This window comes from Calliphora vicina, chromosome 1, assembly GCF_958450345.1.
Source record: "Calliphora vicina chromosome 1, idCalVici1.1, whole genome shotgun sequence".
Taxonomy (NCBI): domain Eukaryota; kingdom Metazoa; phylum Arthropoda; class Insecta; order Diptera; family Calliphoridae; genus Calliphora; species Calliphora vicina.
The window spans coordinates 108,123,437-108,149,574 of NC_088780.1; the positions used below are offsets into that span (position 1 = coordinate 108,123,437).

Below are 26,138 nucleotides of genomic sequence, written 5' to 3' on the forward strand. Positions count from 1 at the left end.
TTATAGATACACTCACAAACACTACATACACCCAGTTACAATAAAAATAAAATTGAATTGAAATTCAATTTTCAACTTACCACGTGTATTTGTGGCTTGTGCCACCACAGATGTTGGCTCGCCTTCGCCCACAGATGTTGAAGCAGAAACCCAAAATTCATACATTTGATTTTCAGCCAAACCACGTGCCTCATATGTAACCGGATAACCAGATTCATCGACACGAACCATATGAGCTGGAATAATGTATCAGTATCACCCAGCGTTGTAGATTGAGGTAGTTTATGTTTTTTTTTTTTTTTTTGGAATATAATGAAAATTGTATAAAACAAAAGTATTAAATGTACATATAACAACTGGTGATTAAATTTCTCATTGTAAATAAATTGTCCTAAATAATATGTGTAATTAATTTGTTTTTTGTAATTGTGATGCAAATAACTCCAAAATGTTTCTTCTGCCATCACTTCTACGTCTAAAGCTTACATTGGACTATGTATAGACTGAGGATTGCAAATCTAAAGTTCTGAAATTAATATATAAATTGGTCCAATGATCTGAGATTAAGTTTTAAGTTGGTTATTTAAAGACATACGATTGAATATCTAACATTAATTCTTAAATTGAACCATTTAATGATTTAATACAGATCTTTGATTAAAGATTAAATTGGATTATTTAAAGATATACGATTAGAGTAAGTTCGGGTAATGTGGTATACCTATTTTTTATTTGACTATAATTTTTAGAATCTTAATTCGATTGGAACAGTTTTTAGCTGGTTTTCTACTACAAGTGTTAGCTTTACATCCATGAAAGTAAAACAGTATTTTAAGTTCAAGTCTCAGAGAAATTTTGGAAAAAGAGAAAAAACTCTAAAACAAGCCATTAAAAAAAATTGGCGTGTACCATGTTCTTTTAATATTGTATACTAAACCGCATATGCATATTATTTTAATTTGTAAATGAGTTGCGTTTTATTTAAATCATCTTTAATGGATGCCGTTAAATTTTGCAATACATTCTTCGCTTCGTAGGAGACATTGAATGACTGATAGATAGATTTCTTCAAATCTTCCGCTGCCCATTTTCTTATTTCACATTTCTTTGGCATATTATTTGTTTGAAAAACTTTATTGAAATTATTATAATATTAAACATATACACTAAATATTCTATATTGTTGCATGTGTTCTTCAATAGCAACATATTCCCATTTGACTTTAAAATTAAATTAATGATTTTAGAAAAAAATAATTTTTAACAGATCTCAAAAAAAAGTCTACAACAAGATCACGATGATTTTTTAAAACACTCACGCAATGATCATTTTATGAGATCATAAAACTCTTAAGCTTGGTACCGTCACTCACATGCTCTTAGTTTTAGAGAAAAGTAGCTATACCACATTACCGGCCTATACCATATTTATTACCCGAACTTACTCTAATGCTTAAATTGGACTATTTATTGATGTCGAATAAAGCTTAGACTAGACTGTTTAAAGATCTATGATTAAAGCTTAAATTGGACTATTTAAAGGTCTACGATTAAAGCTTAAATTGGACTATTTATTGATCTATGATTAAAGCTTCAACTGGACTATTTAAAGATCAATATTTAAAGGTTAAATTGGACTATTTAAGGATCTGTGGTTAAAGTTTAAATGGGACTATTTAAAGATCTACGATTAAAGTTTAAACTGGACTATCTAATCTATGATTAAATTTTAAATTGGACTATTTGTTGATCTACGATTAAAGCTTAAAGTTTACTATTTAAAGACCTTTCATTAAATCTTAAATTGAACTATTTAAAGATCTACGATTAAAGCTTAAACTGGATTATTTAATCTATGATTAAAGCTTAAATTGGACTAGTTATTGATATACGATTGAAGCTTAAATTTTACTATTTAAAGACCTTTCATTAAAGCTTAAATTGGACCATTTATAGATCTGCGATTAAAGCTTAAACTGGACTATTTAAAGATCTATTATTAATGCTTAAATTGGACTATTTAAAGATCTACGATTAAAGCTTAAACTGGACTATTTAAAGATCTATGATTAAAGATTAAATTGGACTATTTAAAGATCTACGATTAAAGCTTATACTGGACTATTTACAGATCTACGACTGAACCCTAAATTTGACTTTTCAAATGGATATGTTTAAATCTTAAATTGGGCTATTTAAAGATTTATGACTAAATCTTAAATTGGAGTTCTAAATGACCAACATTTGAAGCTTTAATTGAACTATTTAAAGATCTACGATTTATGATAGAATTGAAATGTTAATATGTTTGATGGGGAAAAAAAATTATTAAAAATTATTAATTATTTAAAATTTTACATAATCTTATATATAAATAGGCCACACGTTTTTTTGTGGTACACTTTTAAGTATGTTATTGTCCACCAATATTGATGAAACATATATGGTTTAAAAGATTATTTTCTCTAGATGTGCACAATATAAATTTTTTTTAAAAATTATTTTTTAATAAAAGTGTTAAAAAGCGTTCTAAATTTGCTTGAAAAACAACAACAACATGTTTATGCACATCTAAATACACGTGTATTTGTACACAAACGTGAAAAAATATTTTTGCGTATACTCAAAGTAACTGTATAATTTCGTTATTAGTGGTCGAATTTTGACCACCAGGCGATCCTAGTTTATATAAAAACTTTATTATTATTATAATTTTTTTTGTATGAACTAATGTATAACTTTTTTCCCCCATTTTGTTAATATACAATTAAGATTTCACTTAAATTATCTGTTAATTATGCTGACAAATCAGTTGTCTACCAACAACAGCAACAAAATAAATTTCTACAAAAAAACTAAAAGTTTTTTTCAATCGCATTTGCCTTTTTTCTCTATCTTTCAGCATTAAATTGAAATTAAATGCCAAAACTTTTATTTATTTTGAAATCTACAGCCAAAAGTTTGGCTAATAAAACTAAGAGTATCAAAATGAAGCAGCAAAAAAATGAAGCAACCTTAAAAAACAAACTTTATTTCGTACAACTTTTATTCGTGTGTTGAAAAATGTAAAAAAGAAAAATGCTGCGTACGATGATGACTTTAAATGAGAAAAAACAAATAAGACCTTCAAGTAAAAAAAAAACTTTATTACTGCACCTTTCATGACTCTTTCAGTGATAAACCAAAAAATAAAAAAAAAAAATGAAACTTTTTCTATCACCATTTATATTTTTTTTTAGCACTGCTCCCCACAAATTTTATTTTAACTTATTGGAATTTATATATACAGCTACTAAGCATCAGAAAATTTTATTTAGTACAGAAAAAAGTTCCCTCCCTGATAGTAACAAAAAGAGTGTTTAAAATTTAAATCATCATACTTACATTTTGCTTGTCCTTTACGTCCGGCTTCTCGCGAGTAGACGGTGTAGTGGGTTATTATGCCATTGCGATTTCTTGGTGGCAGCCACGATATCAAAATAGAATCTGCTGTTAAGGCAGCTGCTTTTATGGAGGCTGGTGCATCGGGTACATCATCCTCCGTTTGGCAATATAACGGTTGACTGGCGATACCATCACCCGTGGCCGTGTACGCCAGTACTCGTATCGAGTAATTGGTAGCTTTGTGCAGCGTGTGTAAATATGTTTCCAGATTCGATGTACGTTTTATTTCCAATTTAGCAGGAAACTCAACTGCAAAGTGAATCAAAAAGACGAACAAAAATAAAAGAGAAAATCAAATCCAAGTGTATTAAAAAGGGGAATGCAATTTTAATTTTCTTTTCTTTACGTTGTTATTTCTTCGTTTTATTGTTGTTTAGTGCTTTTAGGATTTAGAAAATTTAAATATTTATAACGATTCATGGTTCATGTTTAAAAGTAAAGCTAGAGTTATTGTTTATAACACAGACAGCTTTGGTTCAAGTTTTAACAAGCTTATAGGATTTATAAAAAGCTTTAATTTCCTGATACTTATTATTATTATTATTATTATTATTATTTTAAAGGGAACATCTCTTACACTTTTAAACAAAGCATGTACTTTTAAAAACCTTCAAACTGTACAGACATTTCTACTTCAGAACTTTGCTTGTAATTCATCATTACTAAATACCAAAAGTTCAATGTACTTCAAATTTTATCTATGCAATAACAGCTTAACGAAAAATGTTAGAAATATTTGATTTCTACTTTCAATACTAAATAACAAAAAAAAAAAAACAGCAATGTTAAATATAAAAACACTTGACCACAATTATAGCCACAAATCCAAAATTCCTCGAACCCTCAATCACACACACAACCAAATGTATATATGTTGCATGTATATGTGTGCACAACTAATTGAAAAGTTATGTGAAATTTTAAACCTAAAGTTCGAGTATTTTGAACATTCAAAAGGACCACCAAATAAACACAAAAATACACCAAACACCGACAAATATCCAACCAAAACAGAAAACAAAACATTAAATTTAACAAACGAAACATCAATTTCGAATTTCGTTATTATTGGTATAAAAATATACTTGTATTATTTATTATTACAATATTTTTATACCCTTCACCTTCGTGAGAAGGGTATATGTATATAAGTTTGTCATTCCGTTTGTAATTTCCACAATATAATTTTCCGACCCTATAAAGTATATATAATCTGGATCCTTATAGATAGCGGAGTCGATTAAGCCATGTCCGTCTGTCTGTTGAAATCAACTTTCCGAAGCCCCCAAATAACTTACATACACGATTCATACATCAATATCTCTGGAATATCGGTCCACAAATGGCTGAGATATAAGGAAAAAACCAGGACAACCTCGATTTTTGACCTATATGTATCTGGATTACTAAGTCATTAATATAGACAATATGGATATGTAATGATAGATATTTCAAAGACCTTTGCAACGGCATATATAAGGCCATTGTAAGTTGGACCTACAATGGGTCAAAATAAGGAAAAATATTTTTTAACCCGAAATTTTTTTTCACCAAAAACTTTTTTTCGCTAAAAATTAAAAAAAAAAAATTAAATTAAAAAAGACATTTTTTTTTTAAATTTAAAAAAAAACATTTCGAAAAATTAAAAAAAAACAACTTTGAAATTGTTGTTTACCTATAAAAATATTTAAAATTTTTATTTTGAAGTATAGTTTGGTGAAGGGTATATAAGATTCGGCATAGCCGAATATAGCTTTCTTGTTTTAATCTTTTTTTATACATTCTTTCTCTTACATGTTTTAATTTCAATATGATAGTGAAAAATGTGCTTAACCGGAAAATTGCAAATATTGTATGAAATGAAACTAAAAGAAAACCAAGTAAATCAAATACTACAACCAATTAAATAAATATTATAAAATTTAAAATATATTGAAAAACTTATACGTAGATAAACCAAGATAACAATATAAAAAATCAAACGTTTTATAAAAAAATATACATAAAAACCAGTAAGAAAGTATGGTCGAGCAAGCCCGACCTTATAATGTCTAAAAATATTTTTCTTTAAAAATTTCAATAATTTGTTTTCGTGAGTGATTTTGGAATAAATGCTTTAATGAGAGCTATGACTAATTATGGACAGATCATCATAAAATTAGGTGACATTACTTCGGCATATAAATATACAACATATTTGGAGCGAACTTTGTGTAGAAACCTATATAAATTAAATATTTATGACCTATAAAGTCCTATAATAATAATATTGGGCCATATAAGTCCTATAATAATTGGTATATGCCAAATTTGATCGAAATAGCTTCAAAATTGTGACCTGTACTTTGGGCACAAGGCTTACATGTACAGGCAGACGGACGGACGGAAGGACATCGTTTAATCGACTCAAAAAGTATACTTAGACAAATATTTCGATGATTTGAAAAAACGTACAAAGGGGGCAAGGTTTGTGGAACTTCTGAGGAGTAAATAAAGGCTTTTTATATAAGTATTTGATACTGCTGAAAACATTATGACCTGAGGATTGATATTTTAGTAAAATTAAATAATTTTATAAAATTTTGGGACGTCATTTACCTTAAAAACTAAAAAAATATAATGTGATTTTTCACGAATAAAAATATAAAATTTGACTTAATGTAAAATTTTAACAGTTAAAGATATCATAACACAATTTGGAACCAATATAGACTAAAATGTCCTTAAATCAATAGCATTAGAATTTTTGAAATTTTTTATTTTCAAATAACGAAATTCCTAAAACGGGGAAAATGTGTTCCTAAAACTGAGAAAAGTGCATACTGTGACGTTATTTACCGTGTGATAGTAAAAACACTTAGTAATCATTTAAGAAACATACGGGGTTATACAAAATATGGAGCTTTTTCGTGGATCCGTGCATTGCCTTTTTAGAATTTTCTACGCAAATCGAAATTTTTTTTTAAAAATTGGCCAAGTTTGGATAGGTAGGTGTTCGGGGTGATATGTCGGATTACCTGAGCCAAATTTCTCTTTACACGCTTTTGCATTAAGTTGTCTTTCCGGATCATATAAAAATTCTATATAGTCCCGAAGAAAATTTTTTTCTACAAAAGAAAAAATTTATGGGCTTTTTTGGGAAAAACGTAAAAAATACGGCCCTTTTTACAAGTTCCAACTTTGGATGCGTATTACTTTTTATAGGAAATTTTATCGTCAATATAGCTGATATTTTAAAAATAAATTTCGACCCTCCGTAGGCCCGCCATATCTAAAAAACCATAAAAAGATCTAGCAAAATTAAAAAAAATAAATCGATAAACCTGAATATCTCTTCAACTAATAGAGATAACCTACACTTGTAAGCGTATTTTTTGTAGACCTTCTCAAGGACTATTTATATTTAAAATTTCAGTTCACAAAAATTTTTTTGTACAAAAGAAAAAATGTATGGGCTTTTTTGGGAAAAAACGTAAAAAATACGGCCCTTTTTACAAGTTCCAACTTTGGATGCGTATAACTTTTTATAGGAAATTTTATCGTCAATATAGCTGATATTTTAAACATAAATTTCGACCTTCTTAAGGACTATTTATATTTAAAATTTCAGTTCATTCGGATCATAAATGGATTTTTGGCGATTTTTTTAAAAAATTTGAGACCCGAGGAGACCAACACATTATCGCTAGGAAGCTGAACTAACTAAATCAACTCGAAAACATCAAACCATGTGAAATTTCGTAACAATATATCCAATAATTCACAAGATACCGAATTATTTCCAAAAAAAAAGTTTCTAAACCACAGTGCTACGATGGCAGCCAAACTTGCCGTATTTAATGGCCTATGATTGAAACGAAATTTAGAGTATTTAATATTATACGATTTTAGTTAAACTTTGACAATACAAGTACATGTAAAGATTAAACCTAAATCTATACTATTTGAAGACCTAGAATTGGACTATTTAAAGCTAAACTTGTTTATGTATAGGCCTATGATTAAGACTAAATTTAGACAATTTTAAAGACTTCGATTGAGGTTCAACTTTTACTATAGAAAGTCAAACGATTGCTTAAATATACTGAAATTTGATTATATTAATACCTATGATTGAGCCTAAAATTCGAATATATAAATCTTTTTAATTGAAGTAAAAGATGAAATATTTAAAGACTTGCGGTTAGTCTTTGCATGAAGCCATCGAAAGAACTAAGAGTGAGTCTACAATTGGACTACATAAATACCCACAATCGAAATAAAATTTGGACTATTTAAAAAACTGCGTTAGAAGCTAAAATTGTACTACATAATTATCTAGGATTGAAGTAAAAATTTTACTATTTAAAGAACTACGTTTGTGGCTGAAATTGAGGATATGAATGAATCCATAGTGAAGCTATTAACAGCCTACGATTGAGAATAAAAATGTCCGATATATAGGCTTACTATTGAGGTTTTATTTGATATATGAAGATCTCGATTGAGACGAAAAATGGACTAGTAAACCAATGAATTATTTGATTTGTTTAAGATAATGAAAATCATAAAATCTTTCCATCTATTCAAATTTAAATGTTTTGGTTTGTTGCTGATTAGGCAGAATATCATGTGTAATTCTAAAAGAAAGGATAAGATCGGACTCTGATGATTTTCATTATCTTAAAGAAATCAAATAATTCACTGGTGTTTACTCACTTTTGAGGCTATGATTGAAAGGCTATTAAAAGACTATGATTGATGATGAAATTGAACTGTAAATAGACTTACGATTGAGGTTAGAGTTGGACTAAATAAAAACCTTCGATTAATTTTAGAGTAGTACAATATAAAGACCTATTTTGCGTGTTTTTTTTAAATCCAAGTTTTACTAATTAGTTATTTTTCATTAGTTTTTCAATAAAATCGTATCATAATTATTGTTTTTTTTACACCAAACCCGACAACAATGCCCTGAGGCACTCTTCACCTTTTTGCACCTGGTTCCTAAACTTAATTTGCAAATTAGTTTATGATGGCTGTTAGGGTCATAATTACCCTAAAAAATTTATTCGACAACTCTTTTTTTATCTTTTTAAAGTTTGCGCGTTAGATGGTTAAACTATTGAAGCTAAACATTTAATTTGGGCTATTTGAAGACCTACGATTGAAGATAAACTTCCACTATTTATATTAAACTAGGATTTTTAAAATACCAGCGCGTGATGAACAAATTGCACAATTTAAATACCAACTTGAGAAGAAGTACTTTGGTCTTTAAGGGTTAACTATTAAAGATAATATGGAACTATTTAAAGACTAAATATTGGTCCTATGTTTAAATGACAATTTCACAATTTGCAAAACGATTTTTTTTTAAATTTTTCAATTTATATATAAATAATTCTCAAAATCCTAATTTTTCTAAAAATCAAAATTTAATTAATAATAATTTTTCAAAAAAATTTCTAATAGTCTGCAATTTCAAAAATAATTATGAAAAATAAGATTTCTAAAAATTCACCAATTTAAAAAATTTCAAATTGTGAATTTCACAATTTAAATTGAAAAAAACTTTCACAATGCTGTTAATTTCGACCCAATTCAGCGCTGCATTATTTGATATTCTTTCTAAAATTGTTAAAAACTAATAAAAAAAATTTTATAATATGTAATTAAAAGAGAAAGCTTGGTAAAAGTCATTAAGATCAAAAAAAAAATAAATTTGGGTATTTTGATTATGTGAACTGTACGGCACTAGTGAATATATTTTTCCATACGGAATGCAGTAATTCGAACCCAGAAATAGCATTGCTACTCTCTCAACTGTGTTTCACATTTAATAAAGTCTTATTTTATATTTAAAATTTCAAACTTATTTCGATTTTAGATTACAAACACTTAAAACATCCTTTCACTCTTTTAATTTTAATCCTAAATACTCACATGCATTGAATATTTGATTTTTAAATGTATTTCTAGGAAAACAAAGAAAAAAAAAACACTAATACTCACTTTGATTCACAATCGGTCGATATAAAATTTTATAGCCCTGAATTATGCCACCATGAAATTGCAGTGGTGGCTCCAACCATGATATTTTTAGACTCTGTGACGATAATGCAGTACAGTTGACATGTTGCGGTGCTGCTTCCGGCACTATTATGTTGTTGTTGTAGTTTTTTACCCCAAACAGACACAATAAACATTTTAATAGTTAAATGGAGGAAGAGAGAAAGAAAAGGGATACAAAAATTAGTAAAACATGATTTTTTTCATTTACTATTGCGTAAGAAGTGTATGATGATGGCGGGGATGCTTTTAGCCACATAATAAAAAGTAAAACTATAAAAAAAAGTTTAAAGTAAATTCCTATGGTTGAATACTTATTTATGTAAGTGTGTCTGTTTATAGAATTCAGTGAATAAAAAATGTACTACAACAATTTTAATACCTAAAACAGAGACTATTTTTTATTGTTTTTGAACAGTGATTTGGTATGTTCGTTTTTTAGAACGCTCGTTCTTGCAGATTGTTTAGAGTTTTAGACTTAAATCAATGACATTTATCATGGGTGCATATATATATGGATATTGGACCTAAATAACGATTAAATCAAAAGTAAATTAAACATATGTTCATCACCTTTTTTATTACTTCAAATACAAAGTTTAATAAAAACAAGTAAGAAAGTATAGTCCGTCAAGCCAGTCCAATCGCCATAAAATTAGGTGGCATGACTTCTGTATATATGAAACCTATTTGTGTTGAATTTGATTGGAATATCCACATTATTAAGAAATCTATACGCATTAAAGTGATTTTCGGAAGTGGGTATATATGACAGCTATGACTAATTGTGAACCGATCATCACAAAATTTGGTGAGGCGAGTTCGGCTTATATAAAACTTATTCTTGCTGAATTCCGTTTGGATATCTATATAATTAAGATATTTATGAGAGCTTAACTATTTTCAGATAGGGCAATCGTATGGGGCCTAGGAGAAATAATGGACCGATTCTAACCAAATTCAACATGCTTCGTTCTTTCGGCAATAGAAGAGCTTGTACCAAATTTTGTTGAATTATTTTTGAAATTGCGACTTGTAGTTTGATTACAAGGTTTACATGGACGGACAGACAGGCGGACGGACATTGCTTAATCGACTCAGAAAGTGATACTGAGATTGGTATACTTTAAGATTGGTGTTGGGACAATATTTTTGCACGTTACAAATATCAGCACTAACCTAATATACCCCACTATGGTCGGGTATAAAAATTTGTAGTGTACAGGTCTAACTTTGCCGATTTAACCCCAGATATAATTGGGTTAATAATGTGTTGGAAATTTAAAAGTACAAAATTAGCAAGCGAAAGAAACAACCTGCTATTAAATATTAGAAAACAGACTACAAAATGTATTTTTAAGAAATCATTTTAACAAATTTGTGACCAAAAACTAAATTTCAAAAACTAAATAGGTACAACAGTTGAAGTTTGCATTTTTAATTTTCATTTATTTTTTATTGGAATCCTAAACAATGTTTATAATTTGTTGATACTTTGTTTTAATAAAAATGTTAAAAATATAAAATTTGGGATTTGAGATGTGCTTGAAATTTTATAATGTTTTTGTTATTAAATTATAAAGCGTGTTAGAAAAGTTTTATATTTAAATATCCCTAGGTAAATGGAGTTATTTTTTTTAAATACATATTGATTGTTATGTGGACCAGTAACCTGAAATTTCAAATAATATGTGCAACCTTTAAACGTGGTCCGATTTTGCTCAAATTTTCAGCATTTGGTTTTAAGACTACGAGAACAATTTTAGTCTTTGTGGCCATTAAAAATTCAAAATCGACCTTATTACTCCATTAAGTATCAACATATCGAACAGTAAAAATAAAAATTTTAAAAAAATGTTTATATGTGAAAAAGGTGGAATTTCTGAAAAATTTTGGCATGAATGTTAAGTCTCAACTTTTAGCTAATAAAAAACTATATCCTGACGTGACCATCCCCGTCCCCCTCATTGCCAGGTGCAAATTTCTGCAATTACATTAAATTAAAAAAGGTGTCTAAAAATATACATTTTTTAAATTAATTTTTAAAAATAGTAATAAAAATAAAATTAAAATAATAAACATGAGGAATTATTGCTAACATATGTAACTGTTTCATAAATCACAAAAACCATGATTTACATGCAAATGCGGGACATCACATGTGTGTAAACTTAACTGTTCGAAATTTGGAACTGAAAACGAAAAATCGGAAAATTTTTTTGACCAGATATTTTCCTAAAAAAGTTTTTTTTTAAAAAATAAACAAAAATTTTATTTCGGAGCATAATGGGTTAATGGAGCATACTAAGCTCAGAAATATCTATATCACTTTCAGTTTAGTTCTTGGCAAGAGCTTACAATGAACTTTAATTACTCTAGCCAATACTAGATAAATTAAATATCATTTGTTTTTTAATTTGTATTGAAAATGTCATGAATTTGGATTTAAAGTACAAGTGATTGAATTACAATTATTGTTGTAACATAAATTTAGTTAAGGGATTGATTCATAACTTTATCTTGATAGTTTTGTATCCATATTCCAATCCATATTCAAACCACTGTGCAGCAGTATAAATATGCTATAAACTCAAACACATAAAGCTAGACACACTAACATACTGATAAACGTAACACGCTAAAAGCATTTTTAATGTTGTTGTTATTAAGATAACAATTTGTACAGCTGTTACCTGTTCATTCAACAGACACTGTCTGCCAACATTCTTGGTTTTCTTAATTTTTTTATTTTTATTTTTTCAACTTATTTCTATATTTTCTTTATATTTTTTTGTTATTATTATTATTATTATTTTGCACTAGTTAGTTAAAGCATAAGTACTGCTACTTACCACCCTCAGCTGTGGTACCAAAGATGGGTGTGCTCCAGGGTCCGGAGCCAAAACTATTTAAGGCGCGCACCGTCACCGCATATCTGGTGTATTTGCGCAATCCACGTATTGTGGCCTTAGTCGTGGCCCAGCCACTTACAATCACCGACTTGAGTGAATTATTGACAACACTAATGTAGTTGATATTCTGCTTCTCCTCGCTGCAGTTGACGGTGTAGCCAATAAGTTCACCATTCCATGATTCGCGGGGTGGTATCTGGGAATAGCATAAATTATAAAGGAAAATAAGTGAAAAGGCAGTAAAGAAGGTTACGATTAGAGGAGTGGCATAGTAGATGAATATAAAGGTGATTCTTTTTTAAGGAAACTAAGACGAAGTAGTTACAGAGATTGTACTTGTCTGAAGTGAATGAATGATGTTTCTTAACACTTGTTTTTTTCTATAAAAGTTTTAATGTTTTTTTCTTTTAGGTTGTGTTTTCCTTGCTTATTTTTCTTTCTCGTTCATAAGGTAAATGAGTTTTTCCATTTCATGTGGTAACTAAATAAATTATTCAGGTTTTTATTTGGTTTTTAGGTTGTTTATAACGGCACTGTTTGCTTTCTTCACTCATTCAGTTATTTATACATTACATTTGGTGTAATTTTTTCTCAAGTAAAAAGTTGCTAATGCCTTTTGCAAAATTTCACACTAATTAGTGTTTGAGGTTTTTGTTGTAGTTATTTTTTTTAAATTTCTGGGAATTTTCTACAGTTGTGTGCTTATTGGAATTCATTAATAATTAAGTACTCCTAAATACCTCAATTAGCTAGCTGTCGATATTTTTTGTATTAGACTAAAACAACATTGTGTGGAAGAAAAAAAAACTTTACATAAAATTGTAAATTTTATAACACCGTGCAACGGTACAGGCTCTATATAAGAATTCTGCATTCTCAGGTTTTCATATCGTGATCGTTTGTCCTTTTTAAAGGACTTTTAAATTTCATATATAATATTTTGTTATATCTTTCATTATATTTTTACTTGCCCCACTGTGCCGTTTTGGTATCAAATTAAAGAAAAGGGTTTGGCTATTTCGGTACAGTTATTTACTTTAATTTGACATCCACTGGGCAATTCCACGAGAATTCACGTTAATCGGTTAACCAATTAATTTTGGTCGGTTAACTGTTCGAATAATTCCAAATTGCCGATTTTCAAATAAAGAATAAACCGATTAATTTGTGTCGGTTAACCGATTAACCGAAATTTCTTTTTTTTCACTTTAATATAATTTTTTTGTTTTTAATTTTCCATTTTAATTCAAATACAAATGTCAAAGTAAAATTACATATTTTTTCGAACATTCAAGAAATATGTTTAGTGAGTATTATAATAACTGATATATTTAATTTACATGTAATTGTCGGATGAGAACATAATAATAGACGAAACTGGAGACACTACTGAAAGTAGTATTTAAAAGTATTTAAAATCTAAAAAGTCCATAAAGGACTCCAATGGTATAATGGAGGATTTTATATGCTTAGAAAAAACTAAAAAAATTACTGACAAATTGGATATTCTTTATCTTGTATTACTTTCGATTTCTCCAACATCTACAATCAGCGTGAGAGTTTTTTCCAAGTCGAGTTTTATTAAAACTAAAGAAAATTATTTACTTTTTGGTTGAATTGTTATGTTATGTTTTGTTTATTTTTTATGTTTTTGTTCTTTTTATTAATAAAATACTTCAATAAGTACACAAAATTCGTGATTTAGTTTCGTTTAACATTTAAATATAAATTATTCGGTTAATCGAATAATTTAAAATTAACCGATTATTAACCGATTAAATCTAAACCCCGATTAATTATTTGCTCGATTAACCGATTAAACCAGAAACCTAATTAATTGAATACCCTAATACCTATATTTACAGAATATATATTGTTTTATTATAAGAGAAAAATCTGTCACGTACGATATTGCATTTTATTTATTATAAAATCATCCAAAGATTGTTTTTATTTAAATATGGCGGATTGTAAAGGAAAAATATTTCGTTCAGTGTAAGAAAACATAACGCCTCTCACGATTCGAATATTTTCGCATATTTCTACATGTACCTCAAAATGAGTTCCGTTTTATGTCACGTACTATATACCCTTATTTCGCACAATATTTTGAACAACAATATTTCGAATGAACTTTTTATTATTTTAAAATATAGTACCCTCTGAATGAAACATAAAGACCAAATTATTTTTCAGATCTATAGGCGTACGAATGTTACACTAGGCCAAGTGAATAGTTGAAATTCACATATCTCTTCCTTTGAAAATGTAAGGTCGTTTTAAAGTAAAAAATATCGCGAGATGAAAAACTGGAAATGCAGTTTGGCTATATGAAGTTTGTAGTTTGAAACGTATAGGTATGAATTTTATCATGTGTTAAAGAATTTTTCAATTTACGTCGTTGCAAATGACTTTGAAATATATATCATTGGATATCCATATCGTATATATTAATGACTTAGTAATCCAGATATAGATCAAAAATAGCACCAACAATCGAGATGTCCTGGTTCCTCCATATATCTGAGCCATTTGTAAGCCGATTTTCTCGAACAGAGACTATAACGGATATATTGATGTATGAATCACATATGTAAGTTATTTGAGGGCTACGGAAAGTTGATTTCAACATACAGACAGCCAGACTGACATATAACGGTTCAGAATATATATGGGGCATTTCATGTCAAGTGAACCAACTTTTGAAATCGATGTCTTCCGATCGGGATGAAATTTGCACCAAGGTTAGCTCTATTGGATAGTAACTCAGACACAATTTTTCAACAACATCGGTCGAGAACTCTCTGAGTTATAGGGGGTAAAATTTTGACAATTTGGTCAAACAGGGGTTTTTTCTTATCCATGTAACTTATTACCTATTGTTCTTAGCAAAATGTGTCCCAAATAGTATAGATAGCTATTTCTTCGATCTTTCGAAAAAAAATATTTAAAAAAAAAAATAAAAAATTTTTAATATTTTTTTTCCGAAATCAAAAACTTTTTTTTAAAATACGTCCTTTTTTTTTTTTTTTTTTTTTTCTTAAAATAAAGTTTAGATATTTTCCTTGAACACCTACTTGGTCGCTTAGTGGGATGCGAGTGAGATATCTATCAAAATAAATATTTTGTAACTCAAAACATAAAATTTTTGACTTTTTTTGCAAAATCAAAAACTTTGTTGACTTTTTTTTTTCAAAATGGACCCTTTTTTAATCTTTTTTTTTAGGTCAAACAAAAGCTTAGATATTATCCTTGAAGACCCTTTTGGTCGCTTAGTGGGATGCGAGTGGGATATCTATCAAAATAAATATTTTTTAACTCAAGGTCCCACTAAGGGACCTAAAATATCTTAAAGGAATGGACCTAAGCTTTCTTTTGACTAAAAAAAAATTTTTAGGACGTATTTTAAAAAAAAGTCAAAAAAGTTTTTGATTTCGGAAAAAAAATATTAAAAATTTTTTATTTTTTTTTTTAAATATTTTTTTTCGAAAGATCGAAGAAATAGCTATCTATACTATTTGGGACACATTTTGCTAAGAACAATAGGTAATAAGTTACATGGATAAGAAAAAACCCCTGTTTGACCAAATTGTCAAAATGTTACCCCCTATAACTCAGAGAGTTCTCGACCGATGTTGTTGAAAAATTGTGTCTGAGTTACTATCCAATAGAGCTAACCTTGGTGCAAATTTCATCCCGATCGGAAGACATCGATTTCAAAAGTTGGTTCACTTGACATGAAATGCCCCATATACTTTGTGGTGTCACCAAAGAAAATTGTAGAAATTGCAAACGGAATGATAAACTTATATATGCCCTTGCAACCCATGGTGAAGGGTATAAAAAAATAAACAAATTGTATATAATTAATTTCAGGACCCTATTTGGAAACATTGGCCAATAATGGTTATTGAATACATAAAACAAATTTGTGATGAATTTTATTTGTCGGTTCATATAAAATATGTACTTACTTATGCCTGTTAATATGGTTTACGGAATTGAGCCTAGGATGTTATACTAATCCTTGGGTATGATTTTTTAAACGAAATCCTTCGGTATGAATTCTGCATACCTGAAACTAATTTGAGTTAAATAAAAGTATTTTTAAAAGCTGTCCTTTATGTAACCTATGACTAGTTATGGGTACGAAGATTTTTACATATCGTTACCTTAATATAGAAAAAATACAAAAAAAAACTAGTGTATTTTTTAAGTCGAGATATTTTGGCGGACTATTTATCGAAATAAATGCAAATCTGGGCTTACGAAAAACACGAGTTAGGGCGTTTCTATATGAAGGTAACAATATATAAGGATTACTTATGTCGAATTTTAACCTGATAAAGATATTTAAGTATAAGAGATTTGTAGGTATTTTAGTGATTTTCGGAAATAGACTTTATGATAGGCTATGGTCAAATATGAACCGATCAAAACCAAATTTCACTTGATGCAGTTGAGTGCAGCCTGTGTATTGAAGGAACATTTTTTATAATAAATAATCCCAAACACACAATTAAAAACAGGCAAACATTACATACTCAAATTATGTAATTAATTGTTTGCCTAAACTCGTGATTAAATTTACCCATTTTCTGCAATTTCACATGAAAACTTACTCACTCTATACCTATTTCCTAAATGCATTATTTTACTTTTCTTATATCCTTTAAATTCTTTTTCAATTGTTATAAATATCACTAAAAACTTTCAACATAAACATCAATACACACTTTACTATAATTGTATTACAAAAAAGTAACAGCCAAACTTTAATTTCACTATACATTTAACAAAAACACTTTCTGTTACTGTGTTATATTTAACTGCACTATAGTACTCGTTCTCCATAAAAACACCATTTTAAAATTAAACCATAAAGTTTCAGGTGACATCTTTTGCAAATGCAATAAATGTCAATTGCAAATGTATTTCATTTAAACGGTTTTATTTGATTCAAAAAGAATACAAAAAAACACACAACGTAAATTACCTGCCAAGTGACAATCAATTCACTTTCACCTCCGGTTTGTACTTGAACATTGGAGGGTGCTTCGGTGGGTGCTTCTTCTTGTGTCCTCAGCACAATTGGTTCGGTGTATGGACTGCGTTCGATTTCATTAATGGCCTGCATGCGAACCAAGAATGTTGTGGCCGGTGTCAAACCCGCAACGATGGCACTTTCACGTAAGTCACTGTCATAACTGAGTGATAAAATCGAAAGAAAAAATGTAAAAAGAAATGCAAGCGATAAAATTTTATAAATATTTATAAGGAGTCATACAAATGTTAAATAATATCAACGTAAAGGGGTTAATTGATAATTTGTTTAATAGGTTTATTCAATTAAAAATTGTTAACCAAAGTATATTTAATAAAATTACTAAGAATGGAGTATATGTATATGGAGATTTTTTAAACTTTATTCAGCTTTAAATTTGTATGAGATTAAAAATAATTACTCTCTCCAATTTTATGGCTGACACGACAACAAAATACATCGATTTACATACATGTATTTTGTTGCTTCAACATTTTTATCGTATATCTCTAACGAACATTCAAAAATCACGGGTCAGGAGTTTGAAGAATATCACTTTAATCTTATTATAGATCACCTATTTTAAATATAGAAAATTCAACTTCAGATTTCTTAAATAACCTATAATCACATTTGTAAAACAAACTTGACCGATAACACAGGTCAACAGCAAAAAAAGGCTTCACAAAAAGCCATATATATTTCATGGCTACCTATGTACAAAAATGGTAAGATTTTTTTTAAATTTTAAGTAAAACAAGTAAGAGATCTATATTCTGCTGTGCCGAATCTTATATACCCTTCACCAAATTATACTTCAAAATAAAAATTTTAAATATTTTTGGTAAACAAAATTTATTTTTTTTGTAGTTTTTTCATTTATTGAAAAAAAAAATTTTTTTTGAATTGTTTTTTTTTAAATTTTCAAATTTTTTTTTTTAATTTTTCAAATTAAAAATAAATTAAATTTAAAATAAAATTTTTTTTTTTTAATTTTTTTTTTGTGAAAAAAAATTAGGGTTAAAAAATATTTTTTCCGATTTTGACCCATTGTAGGTCCAACTTACTAAGGTCTTATATACGTCGTTGCAAAGGACTTTGAAATATCTATCATAAGATATCCATATTGTCTATAGTTAATGACTTAGTAATCCAGATATAGGTCAAAAATCGAGGTTGTCCTGGTTTTTTCCTCATATCTCAGACATTTGTGGGCCTATTTTGCTGATTTTAAACAGCAAACTTCTCGAAAGCATGTCTGATAGAATTATTGAAGATTTGGATCCCGAAGATATCAGGGGTCTTCAGAAAATTGATTTCAACAGACAGATAGACGGACATGGCTTAATCGATCATTTTCACAAAAATGAAATTGCCACTTTGAGTGGCAATTTTACATGTGTTTTGTTATTTTAAGTTTATTTATGTGGAGAAACATCTAAAAAATTCACAATTTTACTTAAAAATTAAAAAAAAAACACTTCATTAAATTAAAATTTGGACCATATTTGTACTACTGGAACCACAATATATAATAATCGATCATTTATCCTTTGATTAATTTCAATTATTTGTTTCTACAATATATATTTAGCATTATCAATTTACCCTCATTTACACTTTCGCCCTTCCTCAATTACCTTTTACTGATACTTGTCGATGGTAGTGTTACATTGATAATATTCTGACCATTCCAATCGCTGCCAGCCATACCGAGTGCAGTATGTGATTGCAAATACTTCAGTGGTTGATATTGTACCAAATACGATAACACCGGTGAATTGCCGTCGAATGGACGACGCCAAGAAAGCTTAACGGTGCGAGAACCCACTTCAAAAATCTCTAGATTTGAGGGAGTATCAGGACGCTCCTGTACTGCCAGATAAATGATATGCTCTGCTCGCCCATAGGGATTCTCGGCAATACACTTGTAAATACCCGAATCATGACGATCCGAACGTGAGATGGTCATCTGAGAGTCGACGCCCTTTTCGGTTTTCATTTCCGCAATACTAAAACGGAAATTATTCAAATCAATGCGTGCATTGTTGTGTGTCCAAGCGATACTAATGGGTTCATCACCTTTGGCGTGACAGTCGAGTGTGACAGCATCATTTCGTCGCGACGAGATATTTCGTGATGTTTGCTCAAAACGTGCGGGTTCTATGCAACAGAATGGAAAAACAGAACAAAGGAATTAACTATAATGTTGGTTGAGTACGTAATCATATGTATGTATGTGATTGTGTTTGTGTGTGAGTATAACAATAGATAAGTGAATTTTGTTGTTTAATTAAAAGTAAAATTTACCTTTACATACATAAGCTTTGTGTGACATGTGTCCCAGTTTGCGTGCTTGTGTACTTGTGTCATATTACAATAAAATCATAAACTTACCATTGACATTGATGCGTATTATTTTCTTAAGACCTGGTCCAATATCATTTGTGGCTTGACACATGTAGTAACCCTCATCAATGTCGGTGGCAAGGTTAAGTACCAACGAATGGTTACGCATATTTAAAGGTTTGAAATCCTTATTTAGTTTACCTACAAATATATTAAAAAGGCAATTTTTTAGAACAATTAAAAACTCTTCAGCTTAACAAGAGAAGTGAAAAAGGGTTATAAAATATTTATACTATAATTTGTTTTCGTTTACAAAGATTTCTTTTTTGTACAATCTTATGCTGTTACAATCTTATGCTAAGGGTACGTTCACATTACTGTTGCCAAATGTCCCGCTTTTAGTTCCGAGCGCGAATCCTGATTTCCATATCCATTTCCAATCTATAAATTTATTAAAGACTAGCCAAGTTAAAAAATTCTTGTGTTCAATTTGTGAGAAGCGGTTTGAAAATAGTAAAAATAGTTTAAAAAAACGTATTGTTGAATGATAATTTTTATTCATATAGGACATAGAAACGCTTATTGGCCAAGTTATTAGCTAATTTAGATATTTTGAGTTTTTGTGTAAAAAATCGATTTTTGGTCAGAAATATGAGTGATCAGAGATCGAGCTATTTTTCTTGATTAAACGCTTATTGGTCAAATCATTAGCGAATTTAGATATTTTGAGTTTTTATATAAAAAATCGATTTTTGGTCAGAAATATGAGTGAACACAGATCGCGCCTTTTCTTGATTAAACGCTTATTGGCCAAGTTATTGGCGAATTTAGATATTTTGAGTTTTTATATAAAAAATCGATTTTGGTCAGAAATTTAGATATTTTGAGTTTTTATATAAAAAATAGATTTTTGGTCAGAAATATGAGTGATCACAGATCGAGCTCTTTTTCTTTATTAAACGCTTATTGGCAAAGTTATTAGCGATTGTAGATATTTTTAGTTTTTATATAAAAAAATCGATTTTTGTTAAGAAATATGAGTGATCATAGATCGAGCCCCTTTTCTTGATTAAACGCTTATTGGTCAAATTATATAGCGAATTTAGATATTTTGAGTTTTTATGTAAAAAATTTATTTTTGGTGAGAAATATGGGTGATCACAGTTCGAGCCCCTTTTCTTGATTAAAAGCTTATTGTTCAAGTTATTAGCGAATTTAGATATTTTGAGTTTTTATACAAAAAAATATATTTTTGGTCAGAAATATGAGTGATCACAGATGGAGCTCTTTTTTTATTAAACGCTTATTGGCCAGTTATTAGCAAATTCATATATTAAGAGTTTTTATGTAAACAATCGATTTTTGTTGAGAAATATGAGTAATCACAGATCGTGCTCCTATAATAAAAAATCGGAATCGTATTTTGGTCAGAAATATGAGTGATCACAGATCGAGCTCCTTTTCTTGATTAAACGCTTATTGGCCACGTTATTAGCGAATTTAGATATTTTGAGTTTTCATATAAAAAATCGATTTTATTTATTAGCCAATTTAGATATTTTGCGTTTTTATATAAAAAATCGTTTTTTGGTCAGAAATATGAGTGATCACAGATCGAGCCCCTTTCCTTGATTAAACGCTTATTGGCCAAGTTATTAGCGAATTTAGATATTTTGAGATTTTATATAAAAAATCGATTTTTGGTCAGAAATATGAGTGATCACAGATCCAACTCCTTTTCTTGATTAAACGCTTATTGGCCAAGTTATTAGCGAATTTAGATATTTTGAGTTTTTATATAAAAAATCGATTTTTGGTCAGAAATATGAGTGATCACAGATCGAGATATTTTGGGTTTTTATGTAAAAAATCGATTTTTGGTCAGAAATATTGGTCAAATTATTAGCAATTTAGATATTTTGAGTTTTTATATAAAAAATCGATTTTTGTTAAGAAATATGAGTGATCACAGATGGTCCAACGCTTATTATCCAAGTTATTGGCGAATTTAGATATTTTGAGTTTTTATATAAAAAATCGATATTTGTTAAGAAATATGAGTGATCACAGATCGAGCTCTTTTTCTTGATTAAACGCTTATTGGCGAAGTGATCGAATTTTGGTCTAAAATATGATTGATTGATTTAGATATATCGAAAAAAAAATTGGCGTGGTCAATTTTTCTTTCAGTAAAAACTTAAACAAAAAATTAGCCAAATCGATGTATCCGTTTTCCGATTTTATATAAATCGAAAAAGTAAAAACATAAGTTGGGCTATGAACAACTTTTAAAAAAAAAATTTGTCTAAATCGGTACGGCCAACGAACATTTGATTTTTATTTAGATTATTTGGTTTTTATGGATTTTGGTTTCTTCATTACAAAATTTAATTTCGTAATGAGAATATCTCGTAAAATATAAAGCTTTGTTCAGACGGGTTTCAAGTCTAACAATATTGTCTGACCTAGCATTGTGCTGATAATGACCAGACATTGTAGCACAATCTGACAGCAACTTTATCTGTCAACATTGTCAGGCAAGAAATTGTCAGATCACACGGATGTCAGCATTGGCAGAGTTTATATAATAAGTGGACCCATTATTTGTTGGTCTATGTCTTTTATATTTCGATGTGTTACCAACGGAATTACAAAATCAATATACATACCCCCATCTTTTTTGATGGTGTATATAAGAAAGCAAACTTTAAAAAGCTAAAAAAAAGTTGTCGAATAATTTTTTTTAGAAAAGCCATCAGAAACAAATTTACAAATTAAGTTTAGGAACCAGGTGCAAAAAGGTGAAGAACGCCTCAAGGCATTGTTGCCGGTTTTGGTGTAAAAAAAAAACAATAATTATGATACGATTTTATTTAAAAACTAATAAAAAATATTTCGAATAGAAGAGTAAAACTTTGATTAAAAAATAAGGACACACAAAATTTCAATTGCTAAAACTTTGACATCACTCACAAAACAGCTGACAGAACAAAAACTAAAAGTCAGAATGGATTTCGACCTTCGAGGGAAATATTAACAAATCTGTAGCTAAAGTCACAAATAAATTTAAAAACAAATATTGTTACATTTTGAGATAATTAGTGGTTTGTAATGCATGCCTTGAGGAACTCTAGCAGGTTAGAGGGTTAATTGATTATTATTAGTCTCTGCTTTTAAGTTTACAAAATATTTAGATTTCAATAAGCTCCAACCCGAAACTGCTGAACCACAACATAACACACTTATAATATGTTTAAATATTATGAAGACTAACTGTTCGTTTAATACAATAATTAATATATAAATAGATATACATACCTATATACCAATTATACATTTTCCAAAACAATTTTATCCAGCACATACATACATATTGCTTTTGTATAATTAGTTTTTGTAAATAAAAAATTAACAGCTTTCAAACTAATCAATTAACCTTATTTTCTTTCTTTTTGTAACCACCATCAAAAAATATATGGGGTATATTGATTTTGTCATTCAGTTTGTAACACATCGAAATATTCTTCACAAACCCCCACATCGATATATACTCGGAAATTATACTGCAAAGTATGGCGAAAATCGAGCAACATTTGTCCCTAGTCCCCATACAAGGCCCCCTCAGAAAATTACTTGAACTTTCATAAATGTCTAATTAATATCATGATGAAAGTGGACATAAACAAGTTTTATAAGAATCTAAATCTTTCTACTAACTTTTGTGAGGATCGGTCCATAATTGACCCTACCCCCCATATAACCACGATATTGGTAACATATTTTAATCCCAATAAATAAATTATATTTTTTATTATATTAACATAAATTTCAACATGATTCATAAGATTTTATGAAATTAATCACTCTACAAAATTCATACAGTTCGGACAACATAATTGATTCAAGTTCCTATATAAGGTCAAAACTACATATTGGTGGTATGTATACAAGATTCGGCACAGCCGAATATAACACTCATACTTGTTTTTTTGTGAGTTTGTTTTTATTTATTTTTTGATTTCTTTCTTTACTTCTTTTAATACTCAGAATTCACTAATAAATCCCTTTCAGTTTGTAACGCTTCTCTTGCGAACTAAGTTGGAAAAATAAACAAAATAAAAGTATTTCATTGAAATGAACATCCTTTTTTTGCACGTTTTGTTTCAAAAAAATACCGTCAGGAAAAACCAAGAACCAAAAGAATATCAAACTTTAATGAACTCGCTTTTAGAGATTACCAGCACTTTTACGTCTGCCACTTGCTGTTTGGTTGGCTGACTGAATGGCTGTGTGTACATAGGACTCAACTACAGACAAATGATACTGAATGTATTTAAACAAAATATTTAATGCCCACGTTGATGTATTTATGTGTGGATGGATGTGTGTATGTATGTATTTATTTCTTTTAACAAATACCTAAATTTTTCTTACAGTTTTGTATTTGTATTTTATATTCTATTCTATTCAATACGTGTATAAACCTGTGCAGTACTTAATTTACTAGACTATACTCTCGATTTTATATAAATTGAAAACAGGGATTTAAAAGAAACATTTCATTTAGTGCTTAAATGAAGCTGTAGAGATGGATGATTTACGAATCTATTCGTACATCAACATCATTATGAAATCATCTCTGGCAATAAGTAGAAGAGTTATTTTAGGTGCGCGGCTACATATACAAAATAAAATTTTTCAGAATGGCTCCTCGTAGAAAACATCTTTTTATATATAACCTTGAAAAGCTGTTATCTTTTTAAGTTTTCACTAAAAATCCTACAGCCTAACTATAAAGGAAATTTTAAAGTATTTTTTTTTAAAGTCGACTTTATTTCAAAAAGGAACTTTGGTTTTTTCGTACCATAAGAAAGCTTTCAAAACTTTTTCCAACTCATACATTGAAATCAATGAAAATATTTTTAATGAATGTAAATAAATTTCAAAAAATTAAAAAAAAAAACAAAATGTACATAAGAGTTCAAAACAGTAATAACACAACTTTTTAAATTATATTTGAAATTTGTTTTATGGTACGAAATTTAAAATAATAGTCAACTTTATGGACTTAAAATCGACTTTAAGGCTTTTGTGGTTAGGCTGCCATTTTTCAGCAGTTTGTGTTTATGGATTAAAAATTCTCATTTTTCAGTTCAATACCAACAGACTTTTATTGAACTGAGTTTTTTTTAGTACTGCAGAAACTAGACAATTTTGCGATTAATATTTGGTATTAAAATTGCAAAAACATTTAATGGTCTGGACTATTAACCGCGTGGGGCAAAACTTCCCAATCACTTCATTCTAAATACTTTTTAACAGGTATTGCAACTTGTGGCCGTGCATTGTCTTGATGGAATATTGCGGTTTCATGTCTGGTCGCATATTCTGTGCATTTTTCGTCCAATGCTCGCTTTAAACGAATCAGTTTCGTTCGATACAGGTCCCTGTGATGGTCTGGTCAGCAGCTCATAATATAAAGGACCCTTTTGCTCCCACCAAATACAGATTATCACCTTAGCGCCATGGATATTTTGGCTTTGTTGTCTATTCACATATAATGTCTTACTCTTCGGGTTATTGTAATGGATCTCGATATCGATCCAGGATAGGATATCGATTCTCACTTTAACGAAAATCCGATATAAAACAGCAAAACTGCTAACTGCCTTATATAATGAAAACTTACAAAATGATATGCTCAATATAACGAGATGTTGAGATAAACTCCATCAAACACGACCAAATCTTTAACATTATATCAAGCTATAAAGAATTAATCCAAAAAAAATCGTTTTTGGGAAAGAGGAAAAAACACATTCCAGTTAATGCAATTGCTTAGATATCTATATTAGAAAAAGGTAAGAAGTTTCCTGTCGAGCTGATCAACAAAAATTGCATTAAATTGCAGTAGAGCACAATCAATCACCTGATATTAATTTCAATGCGAACGAAGCTGGTCTTTAATTGAAAATGCTACCAGATAAAACGTTCACATCAAAGCAACTAGTGCCCCAGGAAGAAAGTTATCGAATTTAGAGTAACAATTATACTTTGCGCTAATGCATCTAGATGAAAGAAATTTAAACCTCCATTTCATATATCGAAATGGTAGAATAATTTTTAGAACCGAAATACACCTTCAAGTAACTCTCTCGCCATATTTGTGTTCACTGTGTAAAAACTACACAGAAAGAATTAAATTTCTGATTCAATCAAGAAATTCACCCAATCAGACAAAATATTGTTTGAATTAGGACCTATCACCAAATTTGTAAATTCAAACACAAAATTTTGCAAAAATTTAATTGAAAAAAAAAAACAATGGCCCATAATCA

At 29.0% G+C, this 26,138-nt stretch overlaps 1 protein-coding gene and 1 long non-coding RNA gene across 2 annotated transcripts in view; one reads left to right on the forward strand and one right to left on the reverse strand.

Moving 5' to 3' along the window:
- The window catches only part of LOC135963550 (uncharacterized), a 319,480-nt gene that overhangs the window by 116,127 nt on the left and 177,215 nt on the right, over positions 1-26,138 (forward strand). The gene's annotated exons all lie outside the window — the stretch shown is intronic.
- The window catches only part of Dscam3 (Down syndrome cell adhesion molecule 3), a 165,678-nt gene that overhangs the window by 28,650 nt on the left and 110,890 nt on the right, over positions 1-26,138 (reverse strand). The window contains exons 17-23 of the mRNA XM_065515462.1: positions 19,849-20,001; positions 19,092-19,614; positions 17,404-17,614; positions 12,348-12,603; positions 9,439-9,582; positions 3,385-3,693; positions 81-236 (exon numbers count right to left, since the gene is read on the reverse strand). Of these exons, the coding sequence (XP_065371534.1) occupies positions 81-236; positions 3,385-3,693; positions 9,439-9,582; positions 12,348-12,603; positions 17,404-17,614; positions 19,092-19,614; positions 19,849-20,001 (1,752 nt within the window). The remainder of the gene's footprint in view (positions 1-80; positions 237-3,384; positions 3,694-9,438; positions 9,583-12,347; positions 12,604-17,403; positions 17,615-19,091; positions 19,615-19,848; positions 20,002-26,138) is intronic.